Here is a 16,543-nt window from a genome sequence, read left to right on the forward strand (position 1 = left end):
TTCTATTTTTGTTTCATCAGACCAGAGGACATTTCTCCAAAAAGTATGATCTTTGTCACCATGTGCAGTTGAAAACCGTAGTCTGGCTTTTTTATGGCGGTTTTGGAGCAGTAGCTTCTTCCTCGCTGAGCGGCCTTTCAGGTTATGTCGATATAGGACTCGTTTTACGATGGAAATAGATACTTTTGTACCTGTTTCCTCCAGTAACTTCACAAGGTCCTTTGCTGTTGMTCTGGGATTGATTTACACTTTTCGCACCAAAGTACGTTAATCTCTAGGAGACAGAATGCATCTCCTTCCTGAGCGGTATTATGGCTGTGTGGTCCCACGGTGTTTATACTTGTGTACTATTGTTTATATAGATGAACATGGTACCTTCAGGCATTTGGAAATGGCTCCCAAGGATGAACCAGACATGTGGAGGTCTACAATTTTTTTTCTGAGGTCTTGTCTTATTTCTTTTGATTTTCCCATGATGTCAAGCAAAGAGGCACTGAGTTTGAAGGTAGGCCTTGAAATACATCCACAGGTACACCTCCAATTGACTCAAATGATGTCAATTAGTCTATCAGAAGCTTCTAAAGCCATGATATCATTTTCTGGAATTTTCCAAGCTGTTTAAAGGCACAGTCAACTTAGTGTATGTAAACTTCTGACCCACTGGAATTGTGATACAGTGAATTATAAGTGAAATAATCTGTCTGTTAACAATTGTTGGAAAAATTACTTGTGTCATGCACAAAGTAGATGTCCTAACCGACTTCCAAAACCAGTTTTATTGACTCCAACCTAAGTGTATGTGAACTTCCGACTTCAACTGTAAGTATTGAAATATAGGCCTTTGTAAGTAACGGTATTAAGACAGAACAGGATGCGCTCTTAGGCCTGCAGCTTGATTGTGGTTATACAATGCTGCTATACTAAGCCTGCTAATGATAATGACATTACTTATTATAATAATAATGATGATCATAACAATATTAGTAATACTAACAATAAGAAGGAGATCAAGGAAAAAGGAGGGTTATTATTATTATAAATATAAATTGTCTGATCATTTGGAACAGTGTAAACAACACTAAATAAWTTATAAATAATACCAGAGAGGCGGTTTTAACGAGATAAAAAAGTTTAAAGCCTTTATTACAGCATAGCAAAGATAAAAAACAGACGYATTTGTGAAATTGTTTATCCGACATGTTGTGGTTGGTGCTCACGAAGGCTTGGTGCTCACAGAATCAGTAGGCTATTAAACAAACACTCAAATGGGCAAGAGAAGCAGGATCTCTACTATTTTTGTAAATATATATGGATGATTTCTAAAGCCTATTATAACGGCCATTGATTATAGACCTAATTTAGTTGGGATTTCCTCTCTCCTCACTTTTCTTAGACAATTAAGGCAAAGGCTGTTTTCTCATCTTCTAACTCTGCTGCTGCCTCCACAGCATTGTTGTCAACACCTATGCTGGTTAACTTTGCTATTATGCACATAGTGACATGGTCTAGGAAAAGGTGCCAATTCAACAGCACACTGATGTGTTTCGGAACCGCGAACAGCGGTAGAAACCGCATCTGTTATAAAATAATATCATTTTTATTAGTGTTGCACCCTTGTTCCTACGGAATATAACCATGTACAATTTCAGCAGCACATGTCTTAGTGATGGACTGTACCATCCCCACGACCTCCACAATGGTTCATTCCACTCAGASAGGCGCYAATCAGACAGGGGTCTTGTACACCATGATATTTTATTTTATTTTTGCTACTGCTCGACTAAAGAKATCTCGGTCGACCAACTGCCTATCGACCAAACAATCGACCAGTCGACTAAATGGGGTCAGCCTTAAACWKCATTTCATTCAGTATAGTTACATTCAGTTCAGCTATATYTTTCAGTTCAACTTCAGCTGAGAACATTTCATGTACAGCTCATGTATTATTGTCACAAGACATTCAACAGAAAGCCCTGAAACCGTACTGGAGCAACAGWCACAGTGGTGTATATTTAGCTACCAGCTCTCTGTTTCAAGCCTAGTTATATAGTCCAATCCTCTGACCATGTCACAATTTTTTTCAAACACACAARTTCTGACTCTCTCCTCTAGAGTTTCCCAGGCCTCCAACACTCCGGTATGTAGTTGCTGAGGTTGACGARGGCTTGTTGTCTAAACAATTACCCATGTCTGGGCTCTGAGGAACCAGACCAGAGCTAATCTGCAGACCCACAGTCTGACACACTTAGCATGCATAACTCATCCCCCTCTCCTCTCTAATAAAACCTCCACCTAACTCACCCCTGGGCCTCCATRCCCTCCTCCTTCCTCTCTCCTTCACTGGTCTTGTTACCCATCTTGGTTACCCAGAATTCCCCTGAGGCCAGGTGCGTCACCTTGGTGCTGCCCTAGCAGGGTTCTGATAAAGGACAAGGCACAACGACTACAATATCCACAACCCCCTGCGGCATGGCAGGTATGTCACACTCTGATTAGGAGGGTGGCGGGTGGCACTGTGGACTCAAAGGCCAGGTGCTAGTGCTACACACACACATCCTCAGGCTTGTAGCCAAGTACCAAACACACATACACACACACACCTTTCTCKGTTTGCCATACACACTGCTCTAGTCAGTGGCCAGGTGCTGCACACACACACACACAAACACAAACACACCTGCGCGGTCGGAGCGAGTCCCACATACTGTGAGGGGACATCAAAGCCACTGTGGGCTCTTTCATGGTGGGGAGATAAGCCCCTGGACCAGGGGAGGGGCAGCCCTGTAGGGGAGAACCCGTTGTAATAGAGAGCCCTGCCCATTGTGTTCAAACACCCACTCCCTGAGCAGGAGGGAGAGAGGAGGCAGGGGGAGGGAGGGGAATGAGGGACGAATGGGAACGGGGACACAATTATATCCTATCTCAGGGGTATTCAACTCTTACCCTACGAGGTCCGGGGCCTGCTGGTTTTCTGTTCTACCTCATAATTAATTGTACCCATCTGGTGTCCCAGGACTAAATCAGTCCCTGATTAGAGGGGTACAATGAAAAGATTGTAAAGATAGATTTTTCGGTTGTTCATATATAGCATCAGTACCATTTCCCTGTGCTCTTTGGCCTGTGCCCTGCACTGGTCATGTTGTTAATTGGGTAGCCCCAGTAAGCAGAGAAGGAGGTGAGCTCTCTGAGCAGAGCTGCACATGACTGGCATTCATGTTTATTCATAGCACAGCACAAAATATAGACAGGCCTATAAGGCCACCACACATAGAGCTGCAGCATAGATATACATCATATAGAAAATCCGCACTCACCTCGTCATACGTCCACACCCCACTGGCCAACTCTACACAGAAAATCACCAACAAACTGCCAAAGTACTGAGAGAGAGAGAGAGAGAGAGAGAGAGAGAGAGAGAGAGAGAGAGAGAGAGAGAGAGAGAAAGAGAGAGAGATGAGAGAGAGAGAGAGAGAGAGAGAGAGAGAAGAGAGGAGAGAGAGAGAGAGAGAGAGAGAGAGAGAGAGAGAGAGCAGGGAGAGAGAGAGAGGAGAGAGAGAGAGAGAGAGAGAGAGAGAGAGAGGAGAAGTACAGTGAGTAGAGCAGAGATGACGGACATTGAGAGCGGCAGAGAGACGCAGGGTGGAGCCAGAGAGGAGAAGAGAGAGAGCCTCAGAGACGACGCAAGATATGGTCATGTGTGAGACGAGAGGGGGTACCAGAGGGAGATGAGAGAGAGAGTAGAGAGAGAGAGAGACCCTGAGATGAGTAAGTCCTGTCGTCTATTGTGTTAGTTTAGTGCGTGGCTTGTTTACGAGATAGTTTCGTTACTTTTGTTTCTTTTAGTATTTAGCTTGTGATAACCTTGCATTGTTGGTTAAGGGCTTGTAAGTAAGCAGTGTTCACTCGATAGTAGGGTCTATCACTTTGTACCCTGTGATTGTTGGCATATTCTGGGATGCATCGTGTGACGTAATCAATTTGCATTTGATTTGAATCTCGCAATAACAATTTAATTTGGGGCTGCCTAGTCGTGAGGGTGCAGAAGTTTAACTCAAATGACCTTATCACTCTGCAGGTTGCGAGAACGCTGAGGTACCACCTCTGGAGTCTCTCTTTACTGGTGGCATGTCCTCATTAGAGAGAGGCCTGATGTTGTCAATCATAGCCTTGAATTGGTTTTATTTGCAGCGAATGGCACTTGAAGACTTTCACAAGTTATTGAAATGTTTTCGTATGTGACTTGGACCCATTCATTGTTCTTTAAAGTATATGATGACTGTTGAGATCTCTCTTTGCTTATTTGAGAGCTCGTTCATCCAGACCGGCCCATAGTTCCCTCATATGGCCGTTCTGGTAAGCTATTACCAATAGGGCTATCTTCTGTATAACCTGTCACCTACACCTTGCTGCACAACACACAAGCTGAATTATCGAGCTCACAAACGCATTAACACGAGAAGTTGATACACGCAACTTCAAACAAAATTACAAGAGCACAAAATTAAAAGACCCTGTTAATTGAAACCTATAGCCAATTCACAAGTATGACCTACCAAAAGTCATGAGCTGGTTATGAAAAAGAATGCCAACGTGTGCAAGAACTGCGTCAAGGACCATAAGATTGCTATTTTCCAATGTTTATTTTAATCAGTCTCTTTCATTGTTGGTTATACTTTCACATGGAGTAATCATACGTAGTGTCTAGTGTGGTCCAATAAGATCTTTGATTGATCAGTCTCGCACTATATCTGCACCTACAACAAATGTAAAATTGTAAAATGGCCAGCATCCCGGAGTCGCCTCATCACTGTTTGACGTTTTAGAGACTGGTGTTTTGGCGGGTAACTATTTAATGAAAGCTGCCAGTTGAGGATTTCATGCCAAGGACCCTAGACCCAGATCTACTCGTGCAGAGCGTACGTGGTTTTCTCCAGTAGATAGACTTAAAGTGAACTCACGAATGTTGTGTCAGGTTACTTGTCGCTTCGCCATTCTATTATGTGTGGCTACAGTGTCAAGTTTGGTGCAGCTTGGGTGCGACTCGCACTGGCCTCTTTCTCATGTTGACACTGCGTCTCAGTGTTTGCCGGATTTTGGCTTGCTGTGTTCGGTAAGTTAGGGAGTTAAGGTATACATCAGATGCGTTGGGCGATATCAGTATTCAGTTTCTTGGCAATTCTTCGACAGTAGATGAATAGGCGCTTCCATTTCTACAGACACTGAAGAAGTAGACTGACGATTTTCCTCATGCAGACAGAAAAATGTGATTTTGTTATTCTGTGCCTCATTTGGAGCTGTAATGCGACCACAAACATTGCTAGAGACGTTCTGTAGAGCAGCCAGATACTCGCAAAGAATCACGTACAATAAAACAAGGACAAGGCAGTACTTACTCTATTGCTTCGACACTCTTTAAGTAGGAAATAACAGTTTTCAGCTGTGCTAACCTAATTGCAAAAGGGTTTTCTAATGATCAATTAGCCTTTTAATATTAATACTATGGATTAGCTACACACGTGACAAATGGAACACGGGAGTGATGGTTACTGATAGTGAGCCTCTTTATGCCTAATGTAGATATCCTATTTAAGAAAATCTGCTGTTCCAGCAGAAAATACGGTCATTTACAACATTAACAACTGTCTACTACTGTATTTCTGATCAATTTGAATGTTATTTTAATGGACATTAGATTATTTTCTTTTCAAAAACAAGGAATTTCTAAGTGACCCCCTTATACGTTTGTAATCGGTAGTCGGTTACTTACTTGGCCTCCACTATTCTATTAGTTCCCATGTGTGTGGTGATTGTGTTGTACAGTTGCTGATCGACATGGGCTATGCTCGTGTGTGAGCGAGCTACGACTCGACACTAGCAGCTAGTCGACATACGACTGTGTGTTTGTGTGGTGTGTGTTGGTGTGATGTGTCGACACCACATCAGTGCGCGCACACAACACTGACTAGCTACGATCGTACTACACGACACCTGTGTCACGATCGTGGGGATCGTCACGACAACGAGATAAGATGATACCACAAGAATCTATCCTAGAGCTGGCTGCCGGACCCGAACTGTATCAAATCGGCGGGAAAGAGGGCCTTGGTCAGTGGAGTTTTGACCTAAGGGGAGAGCTCCAATGCTTGCAGGAACACTGATCTGACCAGAGTTCTTCAGGACGCGGTTTCCAGAAGCTCAGAAACTTTCTCTAATGAGACACGGCCAAACCAAGCTCTGCAGGCACCCTCCCACCCCAATACTGGCCGCTTTATTGGTAGCAGTGGACCAGAGACGGTAGCCACTTCCGACAGTAATCAAGGACAATAGCATGACAGCGCGCTTGCAGTTTCGTGCTCCGATAAAGGCACCAGTAACACGCGACTTTCTTCGCGAGAACCATGTAAAAAAACTAAGATGTTCTGGTCTTGGTACTGATAATGATAGAGCACACAGTATCGATGTTGTCATCTCTTTGGTGCTCGAAGGATGCCGCGCACGGACCCCGTCTGGATTAATACTCAGGCTTATCATGCTCTATAAAGCGACCTAGATTCCAATCATACTATATCTACCTAGCCGGTGGAGCATGGTGGTGGCAGCACATCTATAGCTATGCGTGCGGGCAGGGAACACGTCACTTTCCACAGGTGCATCCTAACGGATGAGTCTCGGCGATAGAAAAGCTCAGCCACGATGAGGCGAGAATGTCATCGAAACTGTTGAGGCATGAGTACAGTGAGCACATCCCTCTTAGATGTAACAGCTTGTCAGACCAGATGTGAACATCACACACCTCAGACTGGGCTCACGCAGGCTTCCAACACGGCTTCTCTTAAACAGGACAACGACACCTCAGTTAGCGACTAGTCAGTCCAGTGTCTAAAAGGCAGGAGTGGTCTGCGAGACTAAGTCTCTGACACTCCCTGAGTCTATGACATTTTAACATGTGTGACACTCGTTTAGATTATCGCTTTTACTGATAAACATAGGAGATGAGATCCAGCTTAGCTCGTAAATGGTAGATGTCAGTTACAGTCCATTCAGCTGGATGTGCATAGATCAACACCAGTCCTCGTCTCAGCAAGATAATCCTAACATGTGTCACATTTTTAATCATAGTACCTTGAATTAATTCATCCTCCTGGTGGCTTGCTTCAGACAGGTTGCTGATTTTGGCCCATCATTTCATGCCACTGCTTAATTAGCGAGAATGCTTGGCTTGAATAACTGACCAACAGAACAGCACAAGGTCTGATAAACTTGCTCCAGCTCTAAATGCCTCGAGCTGTGACCTCATCAGTTGATAATACACCGTAATTACCTCGTATTATAGGTACGCGGGAGAGCTTACGATTTCGAAAAAAAATTGGCCCTGTGAAGTAAAATCCGCGAGAATAGTAAACTTCTCTATGTTTTGTTTATTTACAATTCAGTAAGACTAGCGTCAGCATATTGACATGTATATGATGGGTTACGAATAGTATACCAGGAGCTCGATTCACCGAGTGATACGTGGCGTCAGAACAGAACACTACCGTTCTGTACGTATTATGGGATTCTTTGAGAGGAGATCGTCTGTGCAGAATCCTTAAAGATTAACTCTTTTGGTCCTACATGCTGCTAGTAATGGAGAAAAGTGTCTTATGATCCCAAGACTGTTTTATGGTCAGGAGTGTAACTATAGCTGGCAAACGGAGAACGACAAAATGAATAAGCACTAGTCGATAGATGATTTTATTGAGATCACCAGAAAGCGCGGGATGGTAAGGCTACTTTCTTCTTAGACAGAATCACAGAGCAAGAGCTCGACAAAAGAGCCATCAATGGCGACCACATGAAAAAAAAAAAGAGCATGATCTAGAAAATTCCTCGCAGGAAAAATGAGCGAATCACCGACGTAGCAGTGAGAGAAGAGTCGCGCGAGGGAGATGCTACACTGAAGTGTAAGCTAATATGAGTGTTATGCACAAATGTTTATCTATTCTGACTACCCTTGTAATCCACGTGTATGTTGTGAGAATGAGTGGCTTAGACTCGACGCCATCAGGTTAAGACAGTTCTCGGCCCATGACTACATATTCACCTCACACACTGCTGGCGCGCTGGGGAAAAGAATGACTACCAGAACTCTGTTTTATTGTGACCCAGCCTAATGCTCTGAGCGTTGCCCCATTGTGTATAGTGTCGAGAGGCCCTCTCTGACCGAAAATCTCACCTAGCTCATACGCTCATAACCGCTGTGATGCTAGAGCCGCTCGGCGCAGAAGCTACACACTAGCGGATTGAAGGTGTGACGCGTTCAAGAGACCATTCACTGAATTAATATATTTTACATAGTCTATGTCCTATCCACCTTTTCTAAGAACCTGATGATCCTATCTCATCAGCTGGCTAAATGCACACGTAATGCCACACATACACATGCAACACATTATCAACAACAGTCACATTCGATATTATCCAGTATGAACAATTATCCAGCATGAACTCGCCATATGTTCGCGTATACACTCAATGAATGTCCATGCCTCTGATTTATATACTCCAGGACTTATTGTCGATGTGCGCAATACATCATGAGAGACGAGTGTGTAGAGAAAAGATACACTAGAAGAACACTAAGAATGAACATGAGCTTTAACTCACTTCTTTGAAATGTGACTGGCCACCAGGTCGTCATCACTAATTTGGTGTTGACCCACCAGAGCAACCTCTATTGTGTCTCTCCTCCTGATTCGCTCCTCGTCTGTGGAGCCCTTGCAAATTGGCCAGCCTTCCGATTAGGAGCGTGGAATAGTGGCGAGATCACATCTCTCTAGTCACGCAAACTGTAGAGCTGTAACTATGTTGTAAACATGACATTTAACTGAGAAAGAGCACGATGAATTGCACTGGTATGAGCGCTGCCGGGATTTGAGACACAGAATGATGAAGATGGCTGAAATTTCTGGTTCAGCAGTGGCATGTGGGAAAGTGAGTACGGGGCAGCTTGTAGACTCACCTTAGATTGTCTTTAACAGACCACTACTCACCACTAAGCATCGCACAACGCAGCGGTAGAATCCTGGCCGCGGGGATACAGCTTATTGAGAAGAGAGATTTGTGTTTGTGAAGAGAAGAGAGAGAGGGGGTATAGCAGAAAGTGTATTTCAACTGCCCTAGTTTGTAGAGAGAAGGGTAAATACACTAGAAGAGAGCATTTCTAGCGCTACACTACGACCATGAAGAGAGGCGATGAGAAGAACAGTAGTTTAAAGAGAGATCATAATACCTTAAGACGTATCCATTAGTAGAGCAGTAAATATGAGATACCGAGACATGAGATTTGGGTGTGAGAGAGAGAGACGAAGAGAGTTGCGAGGCTTAGGACTGAAATAGGGCAATAACATAGAGAATGGAAAGGATTTCTAAACACTATTTATAAGTTAGAACCTCACAATTATTGAGAGAGAGGAGAGGTTCTTAGAGCAACACACACACAAGCTACAGACACCACACACAGCAGACGTCGTCGCACGATGGTACTCTCATACTGGACCGCCCTCGGGTTGAATGGAAGCAGATAAGAAGAGAGGAGGCTTTCTGATTGTAGAGAGAGGAGAGAAGAGAGAGGAAGAGAACCATTGTTGAAAAGATCACTCGACACATACGCATTGGGCAGCGAGCCGCAATTCATGACTGTGTTTTGCAGGGAGTAGAGAAGATAGGATTCCAACACTTACCCCTCAGTGTCATGCTCACAGCCTCGAGCCACTATGCCTTATCCCCCCGGGTAATATCAAGCAATGAGATCCGTGATGAGACCTTACAGCTGACAAATGCCTTCTAAACTTACAAAGGGACACTCCCCCAATCCATAACCATGCAGTTCTTGAAACGCAAAAGAGAGAGAGAAGAAGCAAGTGCAATAAGGAGATCAAATCAATTAACAGGCCGGAAGCGCAGTCAAAGGACAATGCGGGTCTGGACGAGATTACCGATACCGCTTTCCTTGCTGCGCCGCGAACACTGTTAATGTCAGAGGGAGTTCACACTTCTCGGGCCTATACCTCGATAACATTGTAATGGGTAGGAAGTTGAGATAAGAGTAGGAGCCATGTAGACGTCACAATAAACAGAGATAGCATGAGAGGGAGAATAGTAGGAGGGGTGGCAATAGGGATAAGTTGACAGCTTCTTTGTGACAAGAATAAGAGAGATAGACTGCCGGTTAAGCGCGCGATCTTCGCCGTGAGAGAGAGAGCTGTGAGAGAAAAGAAGTCTCATCTAGATTAAGGGAGGATGTGGCCTGTTGGCTCTTCTATTTTGTGGATCATATAAGCACATTTTAGGGCCTTCACCATTTGACACCAACTGGTATGGAATGTAGATAACGTACTGGGCGTACAGAGCGAGACGGCTTGGTAGTTGGCTAGACAGAAGAGAGAGGATTGCCAGATCTTCTAGGATCTTCCGTTGATGGGCAGTATAGACACGATAGAAGAGATAGAGATGTCGATATGAGAGTCAGCTTGTAGAACCTTCTTTGGCCAGGCAAGAGAAGAGACACGTGCAAATCTGCTTAGTCCAAAGTCCTCACTGACAAGCCGGGGGAATAGGCTTTGTCGTGCGTCTTCAGGGAGGTGTCTTAGTGATGGACATGTTTAGTTTGTACCCTGGGGTGATGTGGCCGACACGCACTTGATAACTCTAAACCTGCTCAGGTAGAGAGAGATGGCTCGGGTCCTGTCGCCTTCTCTGTAGTCCACAATCAATCTCCCTATAGAGATATGAGAGAGAGCAAGGGGTTAGACTCTGTCCTGCGCCCAAACTGGGAGAGAGAGGTCTCTGGACAGAGAAGAGAGTGCGGGTCATTTGTGCAGCCTGGATCAGGCCTACCACTGTTCGTGTCTCAGACACTTACAATGATGGGGAGTCACACACACACACACACACACACACACACACCACACACCACACACACACACACACACACACACACACACACACACACACACACACACACACACACACACACACACACAACACACCACACACACACAACACACACACACACACACACACACACACACACACACACACACACACCTGAGGTTAGAGGAGGTTGCAGTTGTTTGAATGGGATAGTCAATGGCTTTCAAGAAAGGATTTCCTCCTGTGTAGAGAGACTTACAGCATAATTCCCTTCCCTCGCTGATACTCAATTAACACGTATACAAGGGCGAGAGAGGGAAGACAGGGAAAGAGAGGTGGAGGAACGACAGAGTGAGAGGGCGAGAGGGGGAGAGGTATAAGTTTAGGCTAAGGGGGATTTGTTTGGCGTCTTTAAGGAGGGACTATTTTTAAGCGACCTTTCTCCGCATTCGCTGGAACAGCTTCTCAGAGCAACTTAAGACCCTGCAGTCGTCCCTAACATACCCCCAATATCCCACAACGCACCACTGCACGCATGTAAACATCTACAAACATCCCAACAACCCCTCAGAGACCTTAAATGGACGCTTTGACGCTTTCACTAGCTTAGTCCACAACAGAAACATGACTATCTATTACATATAAAGGTTTTAACTGAGCTTAAAGCCAGGGAACCATAAATTTCCCACCACAGCTATAATTGAAAGGAGAAGGGGGGGGGGGGTGTTATTCAGGTAAAGACCAGAGTTGGGGCGGTGGGAGGCGTTCKCCTGAAAGGGACGCACCAGCTGGTGAATGGGTGCGTGGGTAACCCAAGCGCCACTCACCCCTCTCAGCCACCTCTCCATAAGCGGGTCGAAGACTTGTGGGATAGCGTTACCCATTGTCCCGCTCAAACGAGATAATATTGTCTCCGCAGTGCGCCAGCGAAACACAAGAATGCCAGGGCAGAGTTGCATGGAGAGAGGGATGAATGAAGTCCCAATGGAGGGGTGGAGGAAGCGTGAGGGAGACCCAGAATACAGCCACTTTGGTCGGGGAGAGACGGACACAGGAACCCCCTKCCTCTTTGTCTCCCCACACAGCACACCTGGGAGATGGAGCCACAAAACAGGCGCCACTCCACCCTTTCCTCTCCGGTGTCCTGACCTTCCACTCTATAGGAATATGAGTAATCATGTACCTGCCCTGTTATAGTTTTTGTATGCATGACACAATTGGTCAACGGAAATAGTGCATTGTGCTGCCACAATTGCTTCTGTATGGGAATACATGTTATGTATGCAAGACATGTGTAMTAAAGTAATGCTCCYTAGCACATGCTCTGTACGCKCAGAGATGATACATAGTTTAGTGATCTGCATGCATGGMTGGATGGAAATGGCTTTTTGGGGGGGTTGTCTCTCTCTCTCTCTTTTCTGTACCTCAGTGGGTTTCTCTCTCCTTCTCCTTCACCTGCTCTGACTCAATCCACCTCTTTACCTCCTTTCTTTTATCCCTGTTTCTCTTTCATTCWCTCTTTTTGTTGTCCCACACTGACAGTGGTGAGTGATTGAGATAATCACACCCTTATCTGTCAATCTCTCTCTCTCCCTCGCTCGCTCTTTCTTTCTTTCTTTCTCTCTCTCTCTCTCGCTCTCTCTCTCTCTCTCGCTCTCTCCCCCTCCTTCTCTCTGGCCATCCATCAGTGCCCAGGGTACCATTACTCAGGCAGGCTCAGACAGCAGCAGTGGTGAATAGTTTTACAGGTGTACTTATCCACGGGAGCGTCATTCCGCTACACACCGGCAACATCCCCGCACCAGGCCCTCGCTCGCTCAGAACGCAGCCCCGCGCGAGGGGGGGCGTTCGCTAACACAAGACGCGGCGCCACACGCTTATGGGATGATGAATGACCATCGTGGCCCTGCGTCAGATGAGTAACGGCTGTAAAATCGAGGGGGGAATTCTCGTTGCATTTCCCTCCGGTGTATGAACGGTGGAACTACGCAACTGTGTGGCTGTTGGGTGAATTTACAGGCCTGTTCCAGGGTTTATGAGGGCACAATAATATTACTTTATTGAGATGTAGAGGACATTAGGCTGTTACAGATGATGGGGACAAAAGCACATGAAGATAGATAGGGAGGGCTACTGTGTGTGGGACACTGTGTATGTGTGCATGTGCATGTGCGTGTATGTATTTCAAGGTTGTATAAATGTTTAACTAACACCGATAGCTAAAGAAAACCTAAGATCTACAGCAATTACAACCCGCTTCTGCAACTAAACCGAGCTCGTCACAGTTTGCACACACACACACACACACACACACACACACACGCTCATTTCATTCAGACACGTACCCAGGACAGGAGTAGAAGGTTGCATTTCAGTGTGCCGCAGTAGCCCACCATGGCCACGATGATAAGAAAACAACACACTGCAATGATGACGGGATGGACAGCCGGAGAATACGTGAGAACTGCTGCTTCCTCCAGCCTACAGAGAGAGAGAGGGGAGGAGGGGGGGAGGAAAAGGGAGGAGAGTAACTTGGCAGACTTTTTGTTTATTTATCTATCCATCCTGCTATTTCTCTCCCCCCCTCTATCTGTGTGGCCTGTTGCATTATTAATACAGCAGCCAGCAGTAAATAGTGATTACACTCTGTAGGAATGTGGATCTCCTCTACCGCAGCAGTTACTGTCAGGGGCCAGTGAGGGGTGAGATGGTGATCTGTGGACAGGTCTAGGTGATAAGAAACTGTTGAATTAAAAAGTTATGCGGTTGATGATTTGTGGAAAGGTTGCCAGGTATGAGTCGAGGTGATTTGTTGAGGAAGTGAGACATAAATCCAACAGTCCTCCGCTCTTTTCTCTTTCTCTTCTTATTTACTGCTCCAGCTCATATATAGTAATTACCTTCCTCTCCCACTTACTCCCTGTTATCTCTCTCCTGTTCCTGCCAGTACCTGCCCACTTGCCCACTGAGAGGTGACAACATTGAGATCCATATCACTCACCTGGTGTGGGCCGTCAAGGTGAGCACAGTGTTCAGGTAGTCCCTGAGCCAAGCAGCCACCCCCAGGACACATATCGACATGAGCTGAGGGAGCATCACACACACATAGAGAGAGATAGAACACACAGACACACACATTACACACAGACACACACATAACATTACAGTTTCACCAAGTAGGCCTACAGTAAACACTTCCACTCAAAATATGTTTTGTCTGAAAAAGCTTATGGCAGTGAAATACAATCCAGGGAATTGGTATGGCAACAAAATGTTGCCTAGGGGGCATTTTGCCATGTGTTCAACACTTGCATAACCCACTACAACCCTGGAGCACTTATCAAATGTAATGGCCTATGAATAGCATGCACTAGAATGCCAAACATGCAGTTTCTGCACATTTGTTGTTCTACAAGAAAATGTATGGTGCAGTCCTATGTATAAAGTAACCGGCCATTATGATCAATAACTGTAACCCTCGCGCAGGCACTCCGCCTTGGAGGCACGCGTTGGGGTGGATGGGTGGGAGGGGGGGTATAAAGTTGTCTGCATTGTGTAGCGTGAGCGCGGGCACAACCAGGCCACCTGCTCGGGGGTCTCCGCTTCTCTTACCCAGAAGAGTAAATTGAGAGCGTAGAGCAGGCAGCGCAGGCACCTCACCGCGTCCTCGCGAGCCATTCTGAGCGCAACAGCAACTGGTGGCCAAGACAGGGCTCATCATCTTAACCCGTGCCACCATGGCGACATAATTAACTAAAGGTAATAGAAATAAATTAAAATAGGATTATTAGCCTGTGCCTGTCCCATGAATACAAAACGAGTTCTCAGTGTTCCGTGTAAAGCATACCGGCTTTACATGTCTCTGTGCGTTCTGCGCACGCCTTTCCAATGTCTTGTTTTAGCCGCCGAGGTATATCCGTGGGAAGTTCCAGAAAGCATTCACAACAGGTGGTTTCTTACTTTCCCCAGTCCAGGAATGATGGAGTGTGCGGATGAGCGCTCAGCGGTGCTGACATATCCAAATCAATCATCASTCACTTAGCAAGGTATACTGCGAAAACATATCCAGAACATTACAACAAAACAACTTCTTATAAGAGCTTTTGCGCAAAATGAACATAATCCATTTGGTTAAAATATTAATGTTCAGCACTTTTACTCCCAGAGAAAACGGCAAACACTAAAAATCATACTATTGCACAGCAGCCTAAATCAAAGCCCATAAAATAAAACTTCAGTTGCGCACGTAGACACTGATTCCCAAAATCGATCTCTCCACAAAAACAATCCCCCGGTGGCGGTATGATAGGCCTAGCCTACCTATCGTCCAATTCAGAGTGCCGAGTTTGTTCTGCGCTGTCAGTTCAACATTTCCATGTTTGAGTGGCCAAAACTCAACTKGCAGTTTGTTCTGTGTCATCCAGAGAGTGTTGTCCGCGGGGTCCTAGCGCTTCGGCTAATTACTATGCAGCAGCAGGAACAACAGCAGCAGCAGCAGCAGCAGCAGCAGCAACAGCAGGGCTATGGGTCTTTAGTGGGGGAAGGAATGTGGAGAGCTTTCCGCCTCCGAGAGATAGCATGCATTGGTCAAGAGGTCACATCTATAGAGAGTATTATTGTCTGGAGTAAATGTGGGATGGGACTTCATCATGGGACTTCTTCACTGGGGAGAGCAAAAATAATGCTGTAATAAGTGTCACCACTCTCCCACAGATGTGCATGGCTATTCTATTATATTCTGTTCTATTCTGTTCTGTTCTGTTCTATTCTGTTCTATTCTATTCTGCTCTGTTCTTTTCTGATCTGTTCTATTCTGTTCTATTCTGTTCTATTCTATTCTGCTCTGTTCTTTTCTGATCTGTTCTATTCTGTTCTATTCCCTGTTGGATGACATTACATAGGCCTATCACATACTCTTCTTGATACATATTCTTGATGATTTATTGTATCAATAAGGTATCGATCCTTCAGTTATGAAACACTGAGCATATCTCAGGCATCTAAAGCTTTCATTAGATAATCGGATTATTGGTTAGTCTATTGCTATCCCTGTCGATTCTGAGCTCATTCTAAGAAAAAACATGAATGGAAAAGGGGAAGGAATGAGTTACTCCATAGGCTACATAATCAATCATTAAAAAGAGGAACAATAGGCTCGGGGTCGGCAGGCATTGTTATCTTAATTTATTGCTTTTCGATCTGTTTTTAATGTCCACAGTCTGGCCATGAACCAAATGGGATTGGTCAGCTTTAAAAGCTTTATTGTTCGAGATGCACACAACAAAATAGACTCCCATTAAAGAAATTGACAATATATTTACATTTACATTTAAGTCATTTAGCAGACGCTCTTATCCAGATATATCTTGTGTTCTCTGATAACAATAATGTTGACTCAATAGATTCAAGGAAATTACATCACAGCAAAGACTTCCTGGGTGGTCTTCAGTGTGCCAATCCAATGGAGGCAAGGAGATATGAGAGGATTAGAGGGAATGAGGATGGGGTGGAATGGGATGGAKATGGTGAATGGGGGGGTTGGGGGAATTGAGAGAGGAGTGAGACAGTGTTTGGTGCATGGGAWGGATGGGTTAGGGCTTGTAATGAAGGGTCGGGTTGAGAGAGATCA

At 45.2% G+C, this 16,543-nt stretch overlaps 1 protein-coding gene across 1 annotated transcript in view; it reads right to left on the reverse strand.

Annotated features, from left to right (window-relative positions):
* LOC111955971 (tetraspanin-12) overlaps positions 1 to 15,304 on the reverse strand; it is a 25,733-nt gene extending 10,429 nt beyond the window's left edge. Inside the window, exons 1-6 of the mRNA XM_070436525.1 lie at positions 15,235 to 15,304; positions 14,527 to 14,965; positions 13,916 to 13,998; positions 13,260 to 13,395; positions 3,291 to 3,380; positions 2,302 to 2,408 (exon numbers count right to left, since the gene is read on the reverse strand). Of these exons, the coding sequence (XP_070292626.1) occupies positions 2,302 to 2,408; positions 3,291 to 3,380; positions 13,260 to 13,395; positions 13,916 to 13,998; positions 14,527 to 14,592 (482 nt within the window). The 5' untranslated portion in view covers positions 14,593 to 14,965; positions 15,235 to 15,304. The remainder of the gene's footprint in view (positions 1 to 2,301; positions 2,409 to 3,290; positions 3,381 to 13,259; positions 13,396 to 13,915; positions 13,999 to 14,526; positions 14,966 to 15,234) is intronic.
* Positions 15,305 to 16,543: the final 1,239 nt, after the last annotated feature.

Source organism: Salvelinus sp. IW2-2015, linkage group LG3, assembly GCF_002910315.2.
Source record: "Salvelinus sp. IW2-2015 linkage group LG3, ASM291031v2, whole genome shotgun sequence".
Lineage (NCBI taxonomy): Eukaryota > Metazoa > Chordata > Actinopteri > Salmoniformes > Salmonidae > Salvelinus > Salvelinus sp. IW2-2015.